We start from the raw sequence: 16,784 nt of genomic DNA, 5'->3' as shown, positions 1-16,784 counted from the left end.
GCTGAACATCTGTTTGCAGAGCAAACAAAGAGCTGCAAAACCCAAACAATTCACAAGAGGGCTCAGCCAAGCAAGAGCACCAAAGGCACAAAAACTATGGCCCTGGTGTTATGGACATACAAAGCTGTCAGTCTTACAGTAGCAATGTTTCACCCACGCTCTTCACACAGGTCCTAAAGATCATCTGCAGCCCTTCAGCTTCCCCCTCTAAGCCTTTCCACACCAAATGAAACCATTTTCAGAGATATTTTGACCAATGAGTGTCATTCCCAACACTAAAGCTAAGCTTGCCACCAACACACCAGGATTTCTGGAAAAGCTCTGCTCCCCATCCCTCCCAAAGCCCTGTGTCCACTCCTCCTCCTACTCTCACAGACTGCACAAATTGAGGCAGGGGAGCACAGAACTTTCTGTCCACTGTGAGCTCTCCAGCCTAATACTGCATCAACTGGGGTCCATGTGCCAACTCATGGAACTTTTATCACCTCAGACATGAAGTGGCTACATCAAAGCCTCTCCACAGCTCCTATTAAAACAAGATTTCCCATTAAACTTTTTTCTCAACTGTTAATATTTTAATGGTTGCAAAAGAACACTACCAAAAGGCCCAAGCCTTCTCAGTGCACAATAAACTACACATTGACCAGTATTTATCCTGTGGAGTTGAGCTGATGAGAAAACAAGCATTTTCAAGCACTATCTCTTATAAGTAAACCTCAAAAAAAATTTTCTGACTATCTGGGTGTGGGTATTCCAAGACAAATGTGGGTATTCCCTGTTTGTGCTGCCAACACAAAGTACAGCCCTAAAAACAGGCAGCCAGTGCCTAAGCTGTCATTTTTTCCTGGCAATTGAAGGTTTGGGGTTTTTTCCCCACAAGCCAGGAAGGAAGTTGCAGGGAAGAGACAGATACTGCTCAGAAGTGTTTCACACCTCTAAGCTGGAGCCCACCTAAGCTGTGGTCTTGTACAGACATGGCTCTTATTTGCCTTCTCTACCTTTCCAACCCAAACATTCCTCCTACAACACAGAAGTCCTGTTGCAGAGCTCTGCACCTGCAGAGTAAAGAGAAAGCTGTGTCTGGCCAAAACTTCTCCTAGAGCAACATGTACTGGCAAATCAGGGTGAACTTGGCCTTTCAACTGCTGAACAAAAAGGCTTGGCAGGACCACCAGTGAACTTTTTACCTAATTCTTTTCAGGGCACTTCTCTGTAGATAAATAAAATCTGACTGAGCAGATGCAAGCATGTTGTCCCTGATCAATATGGTATCAGCAGGAGAGAGGCAGTCAGTCACCCTCAAGAAGCCAAACAAAGACAGAGTTTCCTGACTGGACAGATGGAGGGACAACCTGATCTCTTACTCTGCCCTGCCATCTGGAAACCATTTAGCACAAACTGACCCCCATCATGCATGCACCACTATTTTTCCCCTGTCAAAGTGCACACCATCTGCATTATGTGACACCCCTGATGGGGAAATACACAGAAACAAAAGCAAATTTAGTAAACAACAAAATATTTTGGGGGAAACCACTTTATGATTGCACCTAACTGCAGACAGACTGGAATCACACCATGGCATTCAGAGCCCCTGTAACATTTCCATTTTGCAGAGGTACCCAGAAGGCAGCACAGAGACATCACATGTGTGTGCACTAGGGAATTGTATCCACTCACACTGAAATGCAGTGCTGCAGTGCTTCTACATAAAATGCCAAAAAAGCAGGGACTTTAATAAGATTATTTTACTTATATCAGGAATAATCTGCTCCATGACACAGGTGAATTGTTGATGATAAGGCAACGACATGAAAGAAAAAACATCACTGAGGCTCCTCCCTTGGGTGAGAAAAGCCCAGTCCTGCTATGTGAGCATAATCACAGTGTTTCAACACTTTCATTTGCTACCAACTTTATATTGTTAGCAAAGCCCAAAAAATGAGCAGAGCTGCTGCTGCAGGAGGAGCTGCACCAGGACTGAACACACAGGAGTTAAAGCAGGGCTGCAGCTGATTTAACCCCTCCTCTGCCAACCAGCCACCACGTGGGGGTGGGTACAGTGGCAGCCTCTGGGTTTTCTACTGCTGGGACAGCAGGAAACCCCTCTGCAAGGCTCACAGAGAAACCAGCAAGTGACAACAACCTGGACAGGATAGGCAGGTGAAGGAGAACGGGCAAGCTTTTATATCCAAAGCTGCACACGGATGCAAAATAAAGGAGTAAGCAAAACAAACAACACTGACAAGAGTTAACTTGTGCAGCACTTTAAAAAACAAACAAAAGAGTTAAAAGCAACAAACACAGAAGAAGCACTCACAGCTAGCTTCACTCCAGACAACCACAGTGTATTTCTCTGTCAGTTTCCTCTGTTTCAGGAATTGGAAAATTACCTACATCCAGCATGAAATACCCCTGGTTTGCCACTTTTTTGTGCTGAACCCTTGCAAAAATCCTTGCAGCTCCCTAAAGGCCAGGATTTGGAAACAACAGCCAGATCCTGTGGTTGCTGCACAGCCCCTGTGCCCTCACCCCTACTGGGCTCAGCCACCCTGGATGGGGCAACCACAGCTCAGCACCAGCCCAGCCTGTGCCACTGGGGTGGAGCAAAGTCTGACCCTTCAGACATTAACAATAAAACATTTAAAAGGCACAAGTTATGGAGGAGATCAAAAGAAAAGGTATAATATAATTAACTTGAAATTCCAGATTGATGTGAGAATGCAAACAGAGTGAATTCATGAGGTTTACAAGAAACAGTGAATTAAAGCACTCTGAGATTGCTCTCCCTAAATGTTTAATCACAGGCAGCTTGTGTGCCTTTTTCCCTGCAAACAGCAAATTATCACCCCAAGGGCACACAATCTTCTGTTCCAGACTCTAGTCCAAAGACCATATACAAATCTTTCTGGCACTTCTGGTGCCTTTTTCATGCTTCCACATTCAGAAAGTAGTTCACAGCTCCACCTCAATTAATGCTCACTCTTTTCTAACTGCCTCACTACTACAGCCAACAATCCATTAGCAAGAAAAGCAGAATCCACAAAAAACCATCAGTAACCCAATTACATTTGTTAAAAACAAAAGAAACAACTTTTTGAGTAAAAACTTACAAGAACCGAAAGAAATCCACATCATTAGCTTCCCACTGTAAGCTTCTCTAGATCATCTTACTCTGACTGTAGGAAAGAGTTTGTTTCTCACAGTCTGTCCCAGCCAGCATTGGTGACTAACCAGCTTGGGGACTGGTGGCAGACCAGGATGGGCTAAACAGCAAAGTCACCCAGCTTTTAAGGTGGATTGAGCAAACCACACAAGGTCCCTCCAGCCTTTGATGGTGTATTATTGTGACTTCAACCAACAAATGTAATGCTAGCTTAAATATACTGTGTGTGTTTACACTCCACTGAACTCCTGGTGACTGAAGGGTACACACACCCTACAAGGCTTCCTCTATTGTTCAGATAAATTTATATGCCCCAAGATCCTGACAACCTCACCAACTTGCACAAAGAAAGCAAGTTTCCCTTCTCAGCGCAAGCAAAGGCAAACAAAAAGGCCAGAGTCCAACAGAGATACCTGAATGCTTTAGAATCAACATTATATTGTTTAAGAACTTCTCAAAGAAAATGCTCCACGGATTATTTACCTTGGACTAATAATAAAAAAAAGAAAACTATAAGCACCTAAAAAAATATAGGGCATATATTGCACCTTCACATATCACAACCCTCCTGTGTGCTGAAGAGACAGAATCTCAGGGAAGGGAAAACAGAATTTTCTTTTGAAGGCTTTTACAAGGGGGGATTAAACTCTGGTACAGATCTCTGCTGACAGGTAGAGGCAGACCCAGCAAACCCATCAGCAATGGCTCTAGCAGACATTTATCCAAGCAAGGAGGGTGACAGCAGTTCCTCAGCCAGTGCTGAGCTCCTGGTGCTCCACTGCCCTGCAGCAGGGAGCAGTGCAGCCCCTGCCCTGCCCCAGGCACAGCTCTGGACAGTACCTGGCTGCAGTCAGCTCAGCAGCTCCCACGGGGACAGCATTGCCAAAGGCTGCACACACAGCTGAGGGATGCTCACAGGGATCCAGGGGAGAAGCCAACTGATTATCATCACCTGGCCCAGGAGGACTGTGGAGAAAAAAGACAGAGAGAAAGGCAGCCTTTAATGTCTGAGTTACTGCAGAATTACTGCTGTTTATCACTCTAAATCCCTGGACTTTAGCATGAATGAGCTAACTTGTGTGTTAGGGAACACAGAGGAAGTTGGCATTTGTAATCTAAGTTGCTTTTGTTCCCACAGGACTGAAGTCTCTGGATTTTTGTCTGACTTACAACTGCAGGAGCAATGAGACAGTACAACCCCACAGCAAATGAACCCCACTGTGCTTCTGATTATGAAAAGCAAACGAGAAACGGAGTTGCAGCCTGAACAAGAAAAACCAAGATTCCCTCACTCAGAAACTACATAAAATATTAAGAGCTCAATGTTGATTTCCACCTGAGCTGGGGGGGGCTCATTGGTGGGGGCACAGAGTCCAGGTGCTGTGGAGAACACCTCCAGGGAGACATCCAGCCTTGTCCCATTCCTGGGAAAAGCGGAGTGCCACTGAGAACCAGCAGCTCATGACTGAGCAAACCCATCTGGAAACATTGCTGAATCAATAAGGAAAGGAGCCATGCTGAAAAAGAGACTTTGTTTATTTTTAAGAGACACCAAACCATGGGAACCCCCTGAAAACAATGTTTTTGCTGCTACTTCAACCTGACTTTGCCACGTGACCACCCAGAGATCAGGACCCTGGAAGCATCAGTTTTCCCTAAAATTCACCAAAATTCTCAAGTTATTTGTAAACCATAAAGTGTGACCTTGAACTGCTGATGCAATTTCACACCCTCCTGGATCTCTTCTGTCCATGTTGTTTCCTGTACTCCCTAGTGAATACAACACTGAACACACAGGGAGGGTACCATATACAGATGGATTTGAGGTGCATAAACTCAAAACTGTCACTCAGCATTTGCAATTCCAGCTCATAAATAAAAAGCTCTAAATCAGAGAACTCAGCTTTAACTCTAAGTGATTACCTCCTTATCTAACTTCAAATCCAGAGATCTTGGATGATTGCCTACTGTAATTTAATTTTGAATCAAAAACATAACAAACAGTTAAAGTTTACTATAACAATGTCAGTGTTATTCTGGTAATGACTGAAGGCTGCCATCTGAATGTACCCAAACTTCCCAAATTTTATCTAAAGGATTCTGTACCATGTTCACGTGGGAAAAACAATTACAACTCTGAGCAACTGACTGCCCACAGGTTCTCTGGTTTAACCACACCTGAGGGCTCTGCCTGTTTTAGGGACCTTTGAGCCAAGGTGTTTACAGGTTCTAAAGTCCTCTGGCTTATTATCATAAAGGGACTGGTTTTCATTCATTACTGAGTTGCAGCTGGGGTGTCCCCTCTGGTTTGCCTTAAAATGAGTGTTTTTAAAGTAGAGTTTGACAACAGCACTTTACAATTTCTTTTTATGTACACAATGAGTGAAGTGAGGAGATGGGCAGGTTTTCTTCTTGCTGTGACAGAGCTCTAAGGCTGTTCCTGTAAACATGTAGAAAACACAGCACAAACCCAAACTGCAGCTGAAACTGCTGTGCCCCAACCTGGTGAGAGGTGTTTGCTCCTCACCACTCACGTTTCCTGCACAACCAACTCCTGGACAGGGATTTTCATAGTTCATGGACAAAGTAACCTGAAACTCAGGCCTGGGGAGGTGATGGAGAAGCTGCTCCTTGCCAAGCCACCCTGCTCTGTGCTGCACAAACAATGAAGCCATCCATGAGCTGCTCAAACGAGTTCCACAAGTGACATTCCCAGGAATCTCAACTGCCTTTGGCTCTCCAGGGGCTGCCACCAGGTCCAGAGGTTGCCAGCCCTCTGCAGCCACCAGCCTCTAAGGCCAACTTGCTGCAAGAAGTGAGCTCCATAAAAAGGCCATGAGCTTTTTCCATTCTGCTGCCTCAGTTCTGGGTTGAGCCTGGAAGAGGATCGACATAAAACTGCTTCCAAATTCTGCTTGTGACAGGCATGACTGAAATAGTTTGCAAAGGAAAATACCTCACAGTTTAACAAGCAGTTGCTTACCAACAGCTGCAGTGAGCACACTAAATTCAGCCCCAAGACCACGGGGTTCAGTCTGTTATTAGTGTGTCACAAGAGAAAGACACTGCCCATCAAGTGTCCTTAGGCTCTTGAGTTTCACAATTTCACTTTTAAGGCCTCTACTTAGCCTTGAAAAGAGATTTTCCAAGTCACTGTTAGAAGGCAGGTATGCAAATAAGTTTCAGGCAAAGCTGGACCCACAGTATTCATTATATATCAACGAATGAATGAGAAATAACTTCATAAGCCTGTCTAATTTCTTATTAAACACAGCAGGTCTGACTCTGTTTATGTGACAAGGCTTCAAACCAAGGCAGAAATTTAAGATACACACAGGGACTCAACTTGGCACATGTGGACACAGAGACAGCGAATGCTGGGTGCTCTGCTGGGTCTGTTTGCTGCTCTCCTCCTGACATCCCTGAGATGCAGACCTTAAACCCCTAATTTCATAGGAAAGTTGTAAAACACTCTGATACTGGTGCTGGAGACAGAAGGCAGCTCCAGGTCTTGGCATTTACTCCCTATCCATGTTTTTCCAATCAGGAGAGCTGGATGAGGCTCCCTTTGAACAGTCAACAATAGCTCCAAGTTTACTCCAAGGGAAACCAATAAGCATTTCAAACTCTATCTCCCAGCCTCAAACATTTGGCTGCTTTTAATGAGATAAGAGCAAGATTTGTGGATCCTGCTCTTATTTCAGAAATCTCTGGAAAATGGCACCAACAACCACAAGGCAGGGCTGAGCTCTCAGTGCTCTCATCACCCGCTGTTCTGTTTTCTTCAGGACACAAGATGTTCTCACTGGGTACAGCAAGGCTGACAAACAAAATCCTTCACATTTCATACTTGCCTTTCTAATACTTTGGGCCAAAGAGTCAAATTTTTAACCCTCAGTTTATCCATACATAAGAAAAAGTATTAAATCAATCCCAGAAAATATTGAGAGAATTTGCTATTTCTGTTAAGCTCTTATACTGCAATTCTTTGGAAAGGAAAAAGACCTAGCAGCACTAACATCAGTTACAAAATCATTCATTCAAACACACTGTACCTCATAACATTTGATCCATTTTATTAATTCCTTCAAAATATTAATCTTCTCACAGTTCAGTTTACAACTTCTCTTACATTAACCATATTCACTGAAATAAACCTGGTGTCTAGAAAATCCAACAACAACCTGTTACAGTAACTCTATGTCCCTTTGGTATTTTTGTTTTTTAAAAGTATTTCCATGACTACTGGGACTCCTTTCAATGATTCAGCAGAGAAGGAGGTAAGAAGTTATTTCTCATATAAGAAATCAACATTACAGGTACCACTAACTAAAACTAAACTTGTTTAGGGAACACCTCAGACCTGCTGCATAAGATATAAACAAAGCACTAAAAACAAACAAACACCTCTTTTTTCCCCTCCTGCACTACTACTTATGAATTAATTTAAAATCTATTTAAATACCAACAGCATTTCAGGAAAAATAAGATTCTAAGATTAAAATGGAAAGTGTGGCTTTATTTCCCAAGGAACTAAGGGAACATCCATCCTCACACAATGAGTCCATGCACCAGCAGCAGCTTAAAAGCTCAGACACAGCAATGACTGGGGGTCACTTTTGCTGGTCACTGTGCTTAGATTTAGCTAAGGTTTTACTTTTACCACTAAAAACACACTCACAGTCAAAAATTCAAGTTTTGGACAATACACTGCCTTTTGTAAACCCAACAACAGACCTACTTATGCCTTTAAATATGTGATTTTGGAAAAATCTCTCAAATTCCACACTCTAAGAAGAAATTACGCCTGAAGAGACTCACACCATACTTTGTATTTAGGCTTGGCCTGGGCCAAGCTGAGCTTTGCTGAACTGGAGCTGGGCAAATATGATAATGAAGGTATCCAAGAAATGAACTGGCATGTGTTAATTAAAAGCAAATAAAACCCCTGTCACACAGGGGGAGCATGAGTTTGATGCCCAGTGCATGGCAGCAGAACTACACTTCAGGAAAAAAGGCACTGTCACCAAGAGACCAGAACTGGCTCCTGGGGGAATGATTCCACATTTCCATGGTGTTCCTCTGAGCAGGACTCGAGGAATCAGCAGAACAGGTCTGGGTGCTGGGTGCAGGTGCCTGGAGCACGCAGGGAGGGTGGGGCAGCACCTGAGTCACACCTGTCCCCAAGGGAGGGACGTGCCACCTCCCTGGCTGGCCACAGGTGACACGCAGCTGCCCAGCTCCGGACACACACTGCACTTCCAGCAACAGGAGAGTCCCTTCCCTTCCAGCACAATTCCACCCCAACAGCACCAGAAAGGCAAAGGGGAGCAGGACTGGTTCTGGAGACATGAAATCATTTTCCCAAGGCTTGCTGAAGGCAATCCCCACCTGTGGAAAGCATCCCAGCTGTGCAGCAGCTGGCAGTGCCCGCAGGTAACTCCCGGTGTTCTGCTGGAGCTGTCAGGCACCCTGCACAGGCATTCCCAAATGTGCATTTTTCTGGCACTCGCTGTGGAAACCCTGACAAGATAGAGGAGTTATCTTGGCAGGGGATGGAGTTTAGTCACACATTACCTGAGGGTCTGCACTTCCTCTCTCACCCAACCCTCCTTGCTTAAAAACCCCCTAATTTCTGTAACATGTGCAGCCAGATTGATCACTGATTTGATTCGCTGTAATAATAAAATGCAATTTTTTTTTGAGTGTTCTTCACTACTGTGGTCGCATTAGGGTGAGTTACTACATTAAACAAACACAACTATATTAGATTCAAATACTTAAAGGCACTGAAACGTGTTACAGCACTACTTCCTCTGCAAACTAAAAGACGGACAGCAGAAAGCCACATAAAAGTGTCAGAAGTATAAATCATGCCTGCACGGGATGAATAAGCATATTTGCTGTAATAACTGTCAACCATTAAAAAAAGCCCATCGCGTCACCACGAGCAGCTTTTAGAGCCTCGGAAGGGCTCTCGGTCACGTCCTGATGTCACTGGAGCAGGACTGCAAAGTTCCCAAATCCCCAAAGTTCCCAGCCAGCAAACCTGAAGCAGAAGTTCCTCAGTGCAAACAACACACGCAGAGTCTCCTCCTCACTCCAGCAGAAACCCCAAACCCAGCCAGAAACCAGCGCAGAAGCCACAAAACCATTGAGGTTTTTTTTTTTATTTGGGGGGTGGGGGGGAAGGAGAGTTAATCCTGACCGAGAGCTGGAGGCAGCGCTGTGGGAGCGGGAGAAACAGCTTCCAAAAGTAAAAAAAAATAATAAAAAAAAAAAAAACCTAAAAAAAAAAGAGGGGGGGAAAGTAACTTTCCCACTCACAAGTGTCTACTTACCAGCGCCAGGAAATAACCAGCAGCGCTCCTGCCCGCAGTCATCCTCGCCGTGAGCACAACCCCCCGGCACAGCCCCTCACACGGACACCGCCGCCCCGCGCTCCCAGCATCGCGGCCGGGCACCGCCGAGCCCCGCTGCCTCCGCTGCTCCGGGAGCCCACAAAGGCCGAGCAATGCGAGCCCGGAGCTGCTGCTGCTGAGGCTGCTGCTGCTGGCAGGCTCCTCCCATGAGGCTCCCCGAGGAAAGGCCGGAGCGGCCGCGCTGCCGCGCCCGGGTCCTCCCCCGCCGGGCCCGGGGCAGCGCAGCCCGCCCGGCCCGCGGAGCTCCGCAACAATGCGGCCAAAAACACCAATCGGCCCGGCTAAGCGCCTCACACCTGGGGTGTCTTCTTTTTTATTGACGTTTTTTCACCCCCATCCTCGGTTTTAGGGTAGAATTTCGGAGTTTCCATCCGCTGGAGGGGAGGGGATGTGGAGAGATTAAATTACGGTGTGTGTAGCGCTTAAAGCACACACACACTCACACACACACACGGCTCCTAAGGCTTTAAAAGTCGCTTAGGAAGAGCCTGGTTTAATTGATGATGTTCGTCAACTTTTTATTTTTCTTTTTTTTTTTTAAGTTTCATTTGTTTTGCCCAACTTTAGAACTTTTTAAAGCGTTTTCAGGATGTAGACGTAAAACTTTTAACAACTCTCACTGAAGCATTATGTGTTTATAGCTGAACAAATAACATTTTTTTTAAATCTAAACCAAACCATTTTCAATCCTGGCTTAATTGTTGGGTTAGATTCCAGCTCCTAAAGTCACACAGATTTCTTTACCTGCCTCCTTCATAGGTTTATCTCCTTTCTCATGGATTTCTTTACCTGCCTTCTTATAACTTCCTTTACCTGCTTTCTTATGAGTTTCTTTTTTTTTTTTTTTTTTTTTTTCCCCATAGGTTTTTACCTGTTTTCTTACAGGTTTCTTTACCTCGAAGAAAATGGAGCAGTTTTAATTAGTTACCCGCCCTTATTAATTTCTTGGGTTTCCTATGGGTTTATTACAATACAAAAAAAAAAAAGGTTTTACAGGTAATTAAGTCTGCATGGAGATACACCAAATTGCATATACGAGCTGCCAGCACTCCAGGAATTAACTGTCTCTCCCCAGAGAGATTATTATCATGTTTATAACAAATAAGCTTTATGATACCTCTCCCACAGCAAGAGTGTTGGTGGATTGGGCATTTGGTAAGCAACGGAGATATTTTGGATAAAATCTGGGGTTACAGAGCCTCAGTTCAGCTGAGTTAGTTTCCCAGCTGGCTCCATGTCTCCAAACTCCTCAGCTGTGGTGCCAGCCACGTCTTGGGTGACAAAACTAACACTTCTTTCTCAGAGCTCAGTCCAGCTCCTAGCAGGACTGTGCATCTCTTTTTAATGTTAAGGTACACTAATGATACCTTGTGGACTTCTCAAAGCACCAATTCAGAGCTGGGCTGCAGGGGGGGAAATATTAGTCAATTTTTAATTTTTTAACTCTTTTGTCAAAGAAGTCAACTGTTTCTACTTCTAGCCCTTGTCTGATCTTTTATAAGCAAAAAGAGGCAACAGATTTTTGTTCAGGTAAATTCTGTTGGAGAAGTTTCCATCAAGTCTGAAAGCAGTAGACAGGGATTTCCCTTCCACGTGCTCATTGCTGCTTTTAACAATTCAGATACCTGAACAGGAAATAGAAGACAATACCAAATGATCCCCAGACACCAAATCAGACACTGTAATGGGTTAAAATGCTGAAGGACATGTGGAGTGCCAGCACCAGCTGGGCTGCAGGGCATGGCTTTTCATGGGACAAACACTGCAAGGTGTGGGGAGAGCTCACTTGGCTGCAGGAATTGGAGCCAGCAAGAATTGAGATGAGCCTCAGAGTTAAAACCTTCAGGGGAGAACATCTTTATCATATCCTGCTTCCCAAGCAGTAGGAAACCAGCCATGGAAAAATTTACTGTGATTTTTGATACAGGTACAAGGATCCAGTCCCCCTCTCATTTTGGGGGAAATTAACCTTTTTTGCCATCTGGAAGCCATTTCACAAATAGCTTCTGCAGGTATAACTGCCCTGGGGGGGTGGGGGGTGAGGAAAACCCTGGAAAGAAGATGATTCATTAAAATAAATTTTTATTTTCTTTGCGAGCAGCAGTCTGGCACAAAGCCATGGCCACAGACAAGCCATGTTCCTGCTAACAGAACCAAACCCAGCATTTTTGGAATAAATGCTCATTTTTCTCAAACAACATGCCTCTACCTGTTTATTCCTTAGCCTTTTGCTGTGCCAAAACCCTTCGACCTACTGTGAAGCAATTTCAAGGCACCTTTGTCACAGTAACATTTCCAATTGTCTCCCAGCGCCCTCTGCTATTTCAAGGTGGGAACCTGAAAGCTGAAACTCCGTGCTCAGGTGTGCCTGGGCTACCTGAACACAGGGCTTGGGGAGTACAGAGGGAACCAGCTGAAAACCACAGGGAAATAAGAGATAAGCTCCCAGCAGACAAGGACAGGGCAGGGGTGGCTGGGGCAGACCAAAGAGCTGCCAAGGAAAGCCTTGCAAAGGTTTCTCTGGAGGCCAGAGCTGGACCAGAGCAGCTGATGAGAGGGACGAGGAGCAGGAGACATCCCAGCTGTGTCAGAGTCCAAACCCTTCCCTGGCTCACAGGGAACCACAAGGAAAAGTCCAGAAAGCATCAGGATGGGACATACCACGGGGGACACTTAACAAATGTCAATTGTGGAATCACAGAATGAGCTGGGCTGGAAGGGACATTTACAGGAGCCACCCCCCTGCCATGGCAGGGACAACTTCCACTGTCCCAGGCTGCTCCAAGCCCTGTCCAGCCTGGCCTTGGACACTTTCAGGGATCCAGGAGCAGCCACAGCTTCTCTGGAAAACCTGTTCCAGGGTCTTACCACCCTTTCAGGGAAGAATTTCTTCCCTATATCCAATCTAGCCCTGCCCTCTTTGATTTTAAAGATTCACTACATGGCCTTGCAAAAAATGCATGTGTGCTTTTAAATTGCTCTTTGTAAAAACTTGGTGCCCATTTTAAGACCCTTCTGCAACAAATCCATATAAATGTTCTTCAGTTTTAGAATAAAACAGGAGTTTCTTGTTTGCACTTCCTGACCAGAGGTTCACAGTCATTCACTCTGCAAAACCACAGACCCAATTAACCACAGAGAGCCTGCCTGAGATACCAAGCCCTGCCTGTAACAAGCACCTGAACTTTGTATTTCCACTTCTTTCCACATACAAACTGCCCACAACCATCATTTGAGGTGGCTGAAAATTAGGTTGTGCATTTCCCAGCAATTTGTACTGGAGAGGCTTTAGGATGGCTGACTCTTTAAATTCCCAGATTTTCACCTTAATCTAAAGGAAAGTTCAGTGTTAACCCATTTCATCTTGGAGAATGAAAGTGATGGGAAACTGCCATTTTGCAAATTTCCAATTAAGTAAGCCTGGTTTTTAGAAAACCCTAGGCTTGACTCAAAGCCTCACAAATTCCAATAATAACTTCTCTAGCAAATCAAGTTTATTTGGAGTTTCTACCAGAAGAACAAGATTTGGAGAATGGCAGACATAATATAAGTTTCATGTACCATCACAACATTCAAAAAAATAAAACGAGAAGATGTGGAAAATTTTGGAGACTTTTAAATATTCAGCAAAACTAACTTTATCTTTTGAGTGTTTAATGACATTGTTAGGAAGGGGAAATGGAATTTTTAAGTGTCTATTTATTTTTTCCATAGTTGTTAGTAACTGAGCAATGTATTCATGCTTTTGCTTCCATTCCAGGAAACAAATCCAATCTTCTCTGTCTGCTGCAGAGTTATTCTTAGCTGGCTTTGATATTTCTATCAGCTAGGAGAGCATAACAATGTTATCATGGTTACAAATTCCAAAGATTTTACATAAGCTCTTGAGTGCCTTAAAAAAAAAAAAAAAAAAGGCTTTATTGATTACACTGTTTGTGTTTCAATAGCCAAAGCAGCTGGGGAAAACAGTCTGGAGAAGAATAAAAAAAAAAGCAGTTTGATGAGTTTCATGGAGCACATGCTCCATGTTTTTCAAAGCACCATGGACAAAGAGAAGCCAAGAGGGACAAGCTGGAGGCAGGGAAACACCAGGCCAATGAATCACTTAAATCCCGCTTGCCTACATACAGCCTGTCTTCCTAATTTGATTTTTTTATCTGCTGAAACAACTAGACACCCCTCTTATTCAAGCAGAGCAGGACAGGTGTGGGTAGAGTGCTTGTAGGATGGGCAGGGTGGGAAAGGATGGCAGGACAGGGCAGAATTGTCCCTGGCTGAGCTGCCAGAGGCTCTGGGCCAAGTCCTGTGCTGGGATCACTGCAGTGGAGCAGAGATTTTGGGCCAGCATTTACCCCCTTGAAGCCTCTCCCACAGCTGTCTGGAAAGGAATGTACCAGGAGGGAAAGCAAGTCACTCAGTGAAATTCAATTGGAAACAACCCTGTGCAGTCCTGGGGCACTTTTGGACAGCTGGTTATTTCACTGAGGATGGTGGATACCAAACAGGGCCCTGGGGAAGGAAGGGTTGAACAAAGAGGAGGTGCCAGCCCATTTCAGCAAGGAGAAGGAGGTTGCCATCACATTCTGGGGCTGGTCCTCCCCCACAGCACAGGGTGGTGACAATCAGCATTTCCCAGGGACCTTAGAATCCAGAGAAATCACACCTTTGAATGCAGCAATTAAACATCTCTGCACTTATTACTGCAATTTGAGAGGGAGAACAACTTCTAGGCCAAAGAGAATGTAAGAATTAACCTGTGAGGTGAGTGTAGATGAACAGGCCCAAACAGATCCATAGAACATTTTTTTTTTTTTAATTTTTCCAGGGTACCCAGATGTTAAGGAATTGCAGCAACTGAAAATTCCCCTCTTGTTTTTAGCAATGCATCTGTGGATTTCCACACACCTGGACCAGTATAAGACAGGCTCCAAAGAACCAACATAAAAGACAGGAGGGGAAAAATAGAAAGAAAAGGGTAATGCAAGAACTGTGGAGTTCTTCATCCCTGTGTCTGTAATTCTGTTTTCAGAGATGCCCTCCAGGGGTTTCAAAGCTGGGGCTAATTCTATTTTGCATATTCTGTTAGACACAGGGACCATGGAAGAAGCTCCATGATCCTTCCAATTTTCCAAGATGCCAGAAGATACTGTGTTGGAACAGAGAGAACAGGGGATCTGTAAGATGCAGAAATGAATTGGAGAAAAAAGGCAGATTACGTGGAAGAAGCAAGGTTGAAAAAGACATCTGGGGAAATCTAATTAGGAGGGAAAAAAAGTAATCAAAGTAATTTTTCACTTCCTAGAAAGCAATGGGAGATGTCTGCTGGGTAAGAACAAAGTTACCTTAATTTTTACTCTTCTGTGAATAGAAAAATACCAAACTTAAATATCTCAGACTTCACACAGATGAAATTCCCACAGACCTGTCCATTCTGTTAATTTAGTTCAGGGCTGAAGGCATCTCCAAAGGCACAACTGTACTGACAGCTGCACCTACCAAGGATGACAATTACAGTAAGAAGGGAGGAAAATAAAGAGAAAGAATTCAGATACAAAGGAAGAAAGAGAGATAAATAATCTGATTAATGTTGTGCATTTCATTTACGTGTAAATCACCTCCAGCTACTTTTCCCTTTGCTTTGTGAGCCTGAGATGCTACACACCTGGACTGATTTTGAAGTTAAAAAAGAAGGAAATAAAGAGCTGCATAATCAGTGTTTTGACAAGATTCCTTTTAACTCCAAACTTTTGTTTTCAGATGCTAACAAAAAAAAGCCTTAGTGCTCAAAACCCTCTTGCCTGATTTGAAAAGCAGTTCTACATTCCCCACCTCATCCAGCAAGACTGTTAAAATATTTAATACTGTATTTTTCATGCAGACAAAAAAAAAAAAGACCAAATCATATTTATTAAGGAGTGAACATTCTTTTTGGAGGTACTGAACCTGCCAATTTTTCATGGCAAGAACAAAGAATGAAGCAAATCCAAAAGTATGTCTGGACCAACTTTAGAGATCTTGTCTGACCTATGCAGAGGACATAAGGAATGTTTTTCAAGTAGTTTTGCTGACTCCAACTGCTGCCATGTACTTCCCATATAAAAATATTGTTTTGACTGGTAATTGATGGCAGTCAGTGCAGCAGAACTCTGCATTCCCTCAGAGCATGGATGCCACTGCTTGCAGTGTGTTCACTACTCCCTGATGCACTCCCAGCCCAGCTGAGGCCCTGAGCATCTCTGGGAGCCTGGAGCACCCAGAGGCTTGAGAACAAACCCAGAGCTCTGCCAAACCAACACATCAGCCACCACATGCCATGTGCTCTCTGTGCCTGCACATCTGGGGATGGCTTCACAGCCTCCCCTCAAAAATCTCCCTCAGTGCTTTTTCCAAGAGACACTGGCAGCCTGCCTGTGCCAGCCACTTGAATTACAACAGCTTATCAAAAAATCCATCCCACCTCCAAACATCCCTACAATTTTGCCATCATTTCCAATTTTATTCAATTTACTCTGCCCAACATCTGTCAGTCCATGGTGCAAACAGGAGCATTTCAGGGACTAAGGACTCCCTCCATAAAAGAAAGATGTGTGGGTTACATTACACAAATGTAGATTACATTACACAAATGTGGGTATCAATTGCAAAAGGAGAAAAAACAAAAAACAAAAAATAGCTCAAATCCTGATCTTCCTTTCCAAGTAAACCTCAGAAAAGTGAAGCAAATGAAAGCCAAATAAGTGGAATAGTGACATTTTGATGCCCAAATGTGGCCATTAGGAATACAGGTTTTCTGTTACTGACTTGGTAAAGAGAGTTAAAAACAACAAAACAAGTTTGGTTTGGATTTTTAGTTTTTTTCTGTGCTGATAGACAGGTTTGCCAAAATCCAACTCTTCCCTGCTTCTGCTACTGGCCCAGCTGTAGTTCCACAAGGAAGTGTGGCTCCAGCCACAGGCTCCTTTCCAAAAATGACTGTCCTTTTTGCTCCTGATTTGCAGGGAAGTGACTGTGCTGTACTGCTGCCTGCAGACATAAGGGCTCTCCTCATCAGCTGCCCCCCTAAAGGTGGTGGGGACAGGAATCCCTGCAGGCAGTGCTTGGATTCACTGCTCATCTCAAGGCCAGCCTCCTCCCAGGGCATAGCCACAAAGGGAAGAAATTCCTCTCCTTCCTCTCCAGGAAGAAATCCCAACAAG

At 44.3% G+C, this 16,784-nt stretch overlaps 1 protein-coding gene across 12 annotated transcripts in view; it reads right to left on the bottom strand.

Annotated features, from left to right (window-relative positions):
* TACC2 (transforming acidic coiled-coil containing protein 2) overlaps window positions 1-16,784 on the bottom strand; it is a 129,821-nt gene that overhangs the window by 70,395 nt on the left and 42,642 nt on the right. For all 12 annotated transcript variants that reach the window (XM_059852074.1, XM_059852073.1, XM_059852072.1 and 9 more), the window contains one exon: window positions 4,007-4,132. In XM_059852074.1, the coding sequence (XP_059708057.1) occupies window positions 4,007-4,132 (126 nt within the window). The remainder of the gene's footprint in view (window positions 1-4,006; window positions 4,133-16,784) is intronic.

Source organism: Haemorhous mexicanus, chromosome 7 (assembly GCF_027477595.1).
Source record: "Haemorhous mexicanus isolate bHaeMex1 chromosome 7, bHaeMex1.pri, whole genome shotgun sequence".
In the NCBI taxonomy this organism is placed as follows: domain Eukaryota; kingdom Metazoa; phylum Chordata; class Aves; order Passeriformes; family Fringillidae; genus Haemorhous; species Haemorhous mexicanus.
This window is presented reverse-complemented; position numbering and strand designations above follow the sequence as displayed.